Source organism: Piliocolobus tephrosceles, chromosome 1 (genome assembly GCF_002776525.5).
Source record: "Piliocolobus tephrosceles isolate RC106 chromosome 1, ASM277652v3, whole genome shotgun sequence".
Taxonomy (NCBI): Eukaryota; Metazoa; Chordata; class Mammalia; order Primates; family Cercopithecidae; genus Piliocolobus; species Piliocolobus tephrosceles.
In genome coordinates, this window is record NC_045434.1 from 208982201 (window position 1) to 208990314 (window position 8114).

The 8114-nt window shown below is 46.5% G+C and overlaps 1 protein-coding gene across 2 annotated transcripts; it reads left to right on the forward strand.

The window, feature by feature from the left end:
- Positions 1 to 3949: 3949 nt before the first annotated feature.
- LOC111526296 (PRAME family member 1-like) lies at positions 3950 to 6793 on the forward strand. Of its 2 annotated transcripts, XM_023191914.1 has the most exons (3): positions 3950 to 4236; positions 4622 to 5197; positions 6116 to 6793. In XM_023191914.1, exons 1-3 carry the CDS (start codon positions 3950 to 3952, stop codon positions 6672 to 6674), a joined length of 1422 nt encoding a protein of 473 aa, XP_023047682.1. In that variant the 3' UTR covers positions 6675 to 6793. The 2 variants fall into 2 exon arrangements, with proteins under 2 accessions (XP_023047682.1, XP_023047683.1); XM_023191915.1 differs by lacking the exons at positions 3950 to 4236; positions 4622 to 5197 and adding an exon at positions 5541 to 5671.
- Positions 6794 to 8114: the final 1321 nt, after the last annotated feature.

An 8114-nucleotide genomic window follows, 5' to 3' on the forward strand; every position in this document is an offset into this window, starting at 1 on the left:
TTCCTTCCTTCCTTCCTTCCTTCCTTCCTTCCTTCCTTCCTTCCTTCTTTCCCTCCTTCTGACAGAGTCTCACTCTGTACCCCAGGCTGGAGTGCAGTGGTGCCATCTTGGCTCACCGCCACCTCCGCCTCCCGGGCTCAAGTGATTCTCCTGCCTCAGCCTCCTGAGTAGCTGGGATTGCAGGCACCTGCCACCATGCTCAGCTGATTGTATTTTTAGTAGAGATGGAGTTTCACTGTATTAGCCCAGGATGGTCTTGATTTCCTGACCTCGTGATCCACGCACCTTGGCCTGTCAAAGTGCTGAGATTACAGGCGTGAACCACTGTGCCCGGCCCCAAGGTTTCTTTGTAGGCCTAATGGTGACATGCTGATAAGAATCTCTAGGTTCAATATTAGGGACAGGAAAGGACTCTAAGAAAGAGGAAACATAAATTATCAAACTGGAGTGGGAAGGGAGTTGGTGAGATTAGGATTTGGATGAAGGGTCCTGGAAAATGACAGGGACTGATGGTTGCTGGGAAATGTTGCACTGTGGGAAGATCCTGGAGTCTAAAAGAAAGGTTTCCAGATGACAGCGCCATGACAGGGACTTATGGACCCTCACTCATTTCTCTCTCACATCCTGCAGAGCCCACAGTTTCTACCTCCGTGGCTTCCAGCTTGGCAAAGTCTCCCTTCCCAGGTCTGGTCACACTGCTTCTCTCTGGCCTCTGCCCCAGCTCACATTCTCAGATTCTCAGACTCCAAGCTGGTTTTCTGAGAGGAGCCCATCATTTTTGTGAGTAAACACACTTTACCTTCTAGTAGGGCCAAGATTGTACCTGCCCTGTATTCTCAAAGCCAACGTTATGGTTTAAGAATCTGCGCTATCTCTTTTGATTATTCCCCTTGTAATTTCTGAACTCACTCTAGGCTGGGTGAGGTGGCTCAAGCCTGTAATCCCAGCACTTTGGGAGGCCAAGGTGGGTGGATCACTTGAGGTCAAAAGTTCGAGACCAGCCAGGCCAACATGGTGAAATTCCATCTCAACTAAAAATACAAAAATTAGTGGGGCAGAGTTGAGCATACCTATAATCCCAGGTACTTGGGAGGCAGAGGTGGGAGAATTGCTTGAACCCAGGAGGTTGAGGCTGCAGTGAGCCAAAATCATGCTGCTGCACTCCAGCCTGTGTGACAGATCGAGGCCCTGTCTGAAAATCAATCAATCAATCAATCAATCAATCAACAAACTCAATCTAGACAAAAGACTGTCAGTCCTGCCATCTGGATGTCCACAAGATAACTGCCATGTTTTATATTGTCTTGGCTCCTTTCCAGGGTCCCACTAGAACACCTAGTCTCATTCTTCTCAGTCTCTACCTCACTTGGTCACTTTGTCCTGATTTCCTTCACTGAAGCCTTGGCTTTAGTCTTGAGATCGATCATGCCCTCAGTGGTTCCTTTCTTCTACCTGAATGTGCATATGATCTGCTATGTTAGATAGCATTAAATCCAGGCGACCATTCGATATACACAGCTTTTTATTCTGTTTTCTTAGGAATGACATCACTATCTTCTCCAAGCTGTTTTAACTTTGAAACGTTTTGATAATTTTGATGTGGCCAAACATCCTCCAATAAGGACATCTTCAGGTTTTGTTTTTTCTGTCTAATATCAGGAACAGTTTAATCCCTTCCCTGTACCACTATGAAAGTTATATATTAGCCAAACTGTATGAGTGTTTGGGGAATAAGTGAACGAATGAGTTTTGGACTTTCACCCTATGATTGATTCTTTCACTTTCATAAATATATCTGTACACTTTCATATCTATACACTTTTCATGATTGTTTCACTTTCATAAATATATCTAATTCAATCAATTAGAAGAAAGCTGAAAATTCAATCAGGATTAACTGGGTGGAACTTCAGGATCTAATCAGGTATCACTTTCTGATTGGAAGCTGGTGATTGAGAAGGGAAGGTCCATAAAATCTCCTGAGGGTCCACAGAAGAGATGCACAGCCCTGGAGCCTGGAGCTACTGCTTGCTTCTCTGAGAGGTTCCAGAACTCTGCAAAGTGAGTCCAGCTCTGGTAAGTCATCACCATCTTAGGCTCATGCCCATTTGATCTGCAGCCCGCCAGTTAGGGATGGAGACACCCAGCGCAAGGTGGCACAGAATATTTTCCTGTCTGTTTCGTGAGATGAACAGATTTAGGCTTTCATTTTTCCTCTAAATGTAGTTTTGTCTTCATCCCTCAAATTGTGACTTGTGCTTGGTTTTTGTCATTTTAAAATTCTTATCAAAACAGTTTTTAAAATATATATTAAAAATTTACAGTTAGATGAATTTTTATTTCTTGACATTTGCAGTTATTTGTTTTTGTGCCTTCAATTACAGTTCATAGACTTGTTGTTATTGTGATTCTCCAAGTGTGTTTCATTGTCACAAAACCCTTAATGAAATCCCACACACCGATCTCAAGAGTGGAGTTTTACTCAGATCATTGGATTTATCTTTGCCCCTAGGATCTGTACAAAAGTGGATAATTGTGAATATGTGGAAGCGATGTGTATTGGAACCTTCATCTTAGAGTTAAAATGCTCTAGAATAGCATCATACCCCTTTTACAGTTTCTGGTTATTTATTTATTTATCTATTTATTTATTTTTTTGATGGGTTTCCCTCTTGTCCCCCAGGCTGGAGTGCCCTGGATTAATCTCCGCCCACTTCAACCCCTGCCTCCTGGATTCAAGTGATTCTCCTGCCTCAGCCTCCTGAGTAGCTGGGGTTACAGGCACCCACCACCATGCCCAGCTCATTTTTGTATTTTTAGTAGACACAGAGTTTCACCATGTTGGCCATGCTGGTCTCAAACTCCTGACCTCAGGTGATCTACATGCCTTGGACTCCAAAAGTGCTGGGATTACGGGAGTGAGCCATTGTGCCTGGTCTAGAGCAAGTATTTCTATCCCTACCTTCCAAATCCTCTAGAATACCATCACATTGCTTTTATAGTTTGTAGTTAATTTTTTTCTTTTGTTCTGAGATGGAATCTCACTCTGTCACCCAGGCTGGAGTGCAGGGCCCCGAGCTTGGCTCACTGAAAACTCTGCCTCTGGGGTTTGAGTGATTCTTTATCCTCTGCCTCCCGAGTAGCTAGGATTACAGGACTGCACCACCACACTTGGTTAACATTTTAATTAATTAATTAATTATTTTTTTTTGAGATAGAATCTAACTCTGTTTCCCAGACTGGAGTGCAGTGGTGTGATCTTGGCTCACTGAAACCTCTGCCTTCTGGAGTCCAGTGATTCTTAGTTTTTTTGTATTCAGTAGAGACAGGGTTTCATTATGTAGTCCAGGCTGTTCTTGAATTCCTAACCTCAAGTGATCTGCCTGCCTTGGCCTCCCACAGTGCTGGGATTACAGACATGAGCTGTAGTACCTGGTCAGTTTCTGGTTGAAATTGGTCGAAATAAAAAATAACGGCATTGATTTTAGGGAGTCCTTTTGGCGTTCCCCCAGCAAGTGAATTGTGCGAACTGAGAATGTAGGCTGTCTGGGGCCACAGGACACTGTCATTCTCATTGCTTTAGGGTGGTGACAAGAAATTTTTCCTCAAAGAGGTACAGCTTGGCTTTCAAGATCCTCAGTGACACTATCCAGTGGTTCTGGGCTTCAGTGGAGCAATGGATGAAAATTAATAGGCCAGTGGTCTCCTCGACCCTTCCCTCCTCAGTGTTTGGAAGACATTTCTCTTGGAACCAGCAGAAGCAGAAATAGAAATATAGATTTGTGGCCATCAAGCGCAAAGTGGAATTGGGGTAAACTGGTAATTTTTCTACCTCTACCAGAGCAATGCTATTGGTCCTAGGAGAAGACGAGGTGATTATGTTTGGCCTGAGAGTGATGAGATTTCCCTGGATATGTCTTCTAGAGTTTTTCTTTGCAGATTCATCAGGATGAGCATCCAGGCCCCACCCAGACTCCTGGAGCTGGCGGGGAAGAGCCTGCTGAGAGACAAGGCCTTGGCTATCTCTGATGTGGAGGAGCTGCCCAGGGAGCTCTATCTCCCACTCTTCATGGAGGCCTTCAGCAGGAGACACTTCCAGACTCTGACGGTGATGGTGCAGGCCTGGCCCTTCACCTGTCTCCCTCTGGGATCGCTGATGAAGACGCTTCATCTGGAAACCTTAAAAGCATTGCTGGAAGGGCTTCATTTGCTGCTTACACAAAAAGTTCGCCCCAGGTGAGGTGACCCAGGAGGGCTGGTAGATGGCACTCAGGTGTCCAGGGAAAGAACAGCAGAGTCAGGCTGAGAAGTAGCCCAACGGCGGCCCAGTGTCTTCTGATGGTGCTGGTGAGGAAGCTCAGGGAGGCTTTGACCACTGTCCAGATCCTCAGGGAAAGGACTGCTCCTCATACAGCGTCCACTGTGGGAACAAAAACCTGCCTATTTACAGTGGAAGGTAACGGGAATAGAAGTGGGGACCAGTCAGAATTGAAAGGGAAAAGGAATCAAGAAAAGACAGAGAGAACAGGCAGCACCGAGGACAGAAGCAGCTGATTTATGGGATGAGAATGAAAGCAAAGGTCCTTCTAAATTCTGAACCTCTCCCTTACTTTACCCACAGGAGGTGGAAACTCGAAGTGCTGGATTTGCGGGATGTTGATGAGAATTTCTGGGCCGTGTGGTCTGGAGCCAGGGTGCTGTCCTCCCCAGAGGCCATGAGTAAGAGGCAGACAGCAGAGGACTGTCCAAGGATGGGAGAGCACCAGCCCTTGAAGGTGTTCATAGATGTCTGCCTCAAGGAAATACCCCAGGATGAGTGCCTGAGATACCTCTTTCGGTGGGTTTACCAAAGGAGAGGTTTAGTACACCTGTGCTGTAGTAAGTTGGTAAATTATCTAAAGCCAATTAAATATCTCACAACTTCATTGAAAATAATCCACCTCGGTAGTGTTCAGGAGCTGGAAATTTGCAACATGTCCTGGCCACGTCTGATAATAAAGCTTTGCTGTTACCTGAAGGAGATGAAGAATCTTCGCAAACTCGTTTTCTCCAGGTGCCATCATTACACGTCAGACGAAGACCTCAGGGAATGCTTAGTCACCAGATTCAGCTCTGTGTTCCTCAGGCTGAAACATCTCCAGTTGCTTAAAATAAATATGATCACCTACTTTGGCGGGCACCTGGAACAGCTGATCAGGTGAGAAGGGATCGTGCACTTTCTCTGCAGACCACAGCACAGCCTTGTTTTGTTACAGCAAACACTGGAAGGCATGTACTGTGTGCCAGTCAGTGGCAACGTCACAGTGAAGGGGACACCAGAATGTCAACACATTGTCCCTTTCAGTGCTCCATGTCCTGGAGCGGCTATCACAGGATGGCTCCAATGTGTGCAGCGGGGTCACTTGGGATAGAGGTAGAGAGGGATATCATGTACAAGCCAGTTAGTGGGAATTTCCACTCTACTGAGGGTGCACGTGTGAATTTCTTGTTACAAAGTGTGTTTAAGTTAATAGGATGTAAAGGAGGTAACAGAGGAGGGCATGGAAGGAGGGAAAGCACATCAAACTTGTGCATGTCACAGTAGAAGCTCTGTCCTCACCAGCTTAGTCATCACAAATGATCCTGTCTCTAATTCCCTGTCTGTGAAAGGTTGTTTTGAACTCCAGGAAAGGTAATTGACATGGGAAATGCATACTTCTGGGATGGAGGTGAGGGAGTAGGTGTGAGGATGGTAAAAAGTGATAGGTGGTTTGCAGCGGCAGGCATGTCAGGGAGCCCCTGCCGGCAGGTAGCCCTAGCTGATGTCCCTAGACCTTGCTGAGTTGAGTTCTTTGTGCACATCTCCCACCGGGTACCTGTGGCCCAGAGATGAAATTTTCTGCTAAAAGATGAAGAAAAAAGGCTTTAGAGATTTTGCAACCTTGAACCAATCACACAAGCAATGGTGAAGATGCTGAGGCTAAAATGGGACTGTCCTGAATAATCAGAGTCCTCATCATAGAGCAACTTGCATGCAGACGTGTTTGGGTGAAGCAGACATTTCCCATGAGGTTATTCCCCACTGCCTTCATCTAACTGGTACCATTGCCCAAAACTAACTTCTTGATCTCCACAGGTGCCTCCAGAACCCCTTGGAGAACTTGGAATTGACTTGTGGCTACCTATTGGAAGAGGACGTGAAGTGTCTCTCCCAGTATCCAAGCCTCGGTTACCTAAAACATCTGAATCTCAGCTACGTGCTGCTGTTCCGCATCAGTCTTGAACCCCTTGGAGCTCTGCTAGAGAAAGTTGCTGCCACTCTCGAGACCCTCATCTTGGAGGGCTGTCAGATCCACTACTCCCAACTCAGTGACATCCTTCCCGGTCTGAGCCGCTGCTCCCAGCTCACCACTTTCTACTTTGGTCGAAATTTCATGTCTATGGACGCCCTGAAGGACCTGCTGCGCCACACCAGTGGACTGAGCAAGTTAAGCCTGGAGACGTATCCCGCCCCTTGGGAGAGTTTGGATTCCTTGGTTCCTGTCCGTTGGGAGATCTTCGCCCCACTTCGGGCTGAGCTGATGCGGACACTGAGGGAAGTCAGGCAGCCCAGGAGGATCTTCATTGGCCCCACCCCCTGCCCTTCCTGTGGCTCATCACCGTCTGAGGAACTGGAGCTCCATCTTTGCTGCTAGGGAAGGCGTGCCTAGCGGGGTAGATCCATCCAAAGTTCTCTTCCAGGCACTTGGACACTAAAATCTAGTATGTACGTGCAAGTTAGTTTTCTTATTTCTTATTTCTTTTTTAATAATTCTAAAATATTTATTAAAAAAATTTGAGACAGGGTTTCACTATGTTGCCCCAGCCGGTCTCAAACTGCTGGGCACGTGGGATTCTCCTACATCAGTCTCCTAAAGTGCTGGAATTACAGGCATGAGCGATTGTGACCAGGCCACGCCTACCCCTTAAAGGAATCACCGAACTCTTTGCTTCAGGCAAGTACTAAGTGCGGCAGTGCGGTGGAAAAAACATAAGAGGTAGGGGTAAGACAGGAGGAAAATGTTGATGTGGAATCAATGAGAACTTCAGAGATCCATGTCCTGCAGAGTCAGAGACAGAACCTAAAGTTCTACAGTGATGAGAATGTTATCCCTGCAAAGATGGTTACAAAGAAATATCGGAAATAAAGGGAACCTCAACGAGAACTTTCTGGTGTCCTCTGTATTTGTTTCACTTGTTTTAGCTATTTAAACATCAGAAATCTCTAGTTACTGAGTTACTGATGGAAAAATAACGCAGTATTAATTTGTCTGTGATTGAGGTTCAGCTGCAGAACATCAAAGCAACCAAATAAAATTAGATCATTTTGAGAAATTCTCACCAATTCTTGTTCTTTTTATTTTATTTTATTTTTGGAGAGAAAAGTCTCACTTCGTCCCCCCAGCTGGTGTGCAATGGTGCAATCTGGGCTGACTGCCATCCTTTCCTTCAGGGCTCAAGTGATTCTCATGCCTCAACCACTCAAGGAGCTGGGACTGCAGGCACATGCCACCAAGCCTGGCTAATTTTTGTATTTTTAGTGGAGGCAGGGTTTTGCCGTGTTGACCAGGCTGGTCTTGAGTTCCTGGCTTTGAGTGATCCGCCAACCTTGGCCTCCCAAAGTGCTGGGATTACAGGTGTGCCTATGGTCTCCACTCATTCTTCTCTTAAGTAATCTGTTTTATTTCCTTACTTTTTCACCTTTAGGGAGCAACTCAGTCGGGCACAAAGGGTGGGGCAGAGAGCGGCCCGGAGAAGATGGACTTGGGGTGGTGCCATACTTGCACATGAAGTGTGATTGCCAGGTTCAGAAAGCAGAGCTGGGGCCATGCTCCAGGGGTCTGGTTGGGAAGCAGAAATGGCACCTGGTTCAATGACCTGGCCAGCTATGCGGCCACTGTGCCCGCCCTGCTAACAGCGTCAATTTCCTGGGCCTCAAAGGGAGGTTCTGTGGAAATCCTCTGAGGCTGTGTTTCCAAGATCTGCCCACCACAGGGGTGACCACGGAGCCTGACGCTTCCTATTGCTAGGCCTGTGCCCCATGTCACTGAGGCAGCCAACTGTGTCACCCATACCGTCTCATGGGTAAACGGGAC

What these genes read in the sequence shown, in the direction of transcription:
- LOC111526296 (XM_023191914.1), top strand. Translation starts at nt 3,950, where the DNA reads ATGAGCATCCAGGCCCCACCCAGACTCCTGGAGCTGGCGGGGAAGAGC. An exon ending in ACACAAAAAGTTCGCCCCAG is followed by an intron (nt 4,237 to 4,621) that starts GTGAGGTGACCC and finishes CTTTACCCACAG; the next exon opens with GAGGTGGAAACTCGAAGTGC. An exon ending in CACCTGGAACAGCTGATCAG is followed by an intron (nt 5,198 to 6,115) that starts GTGAGAAGGGAT and finishes TGATCTCCACAG; the next exon opens with GTGCCTCCAGAACCCCTTGG.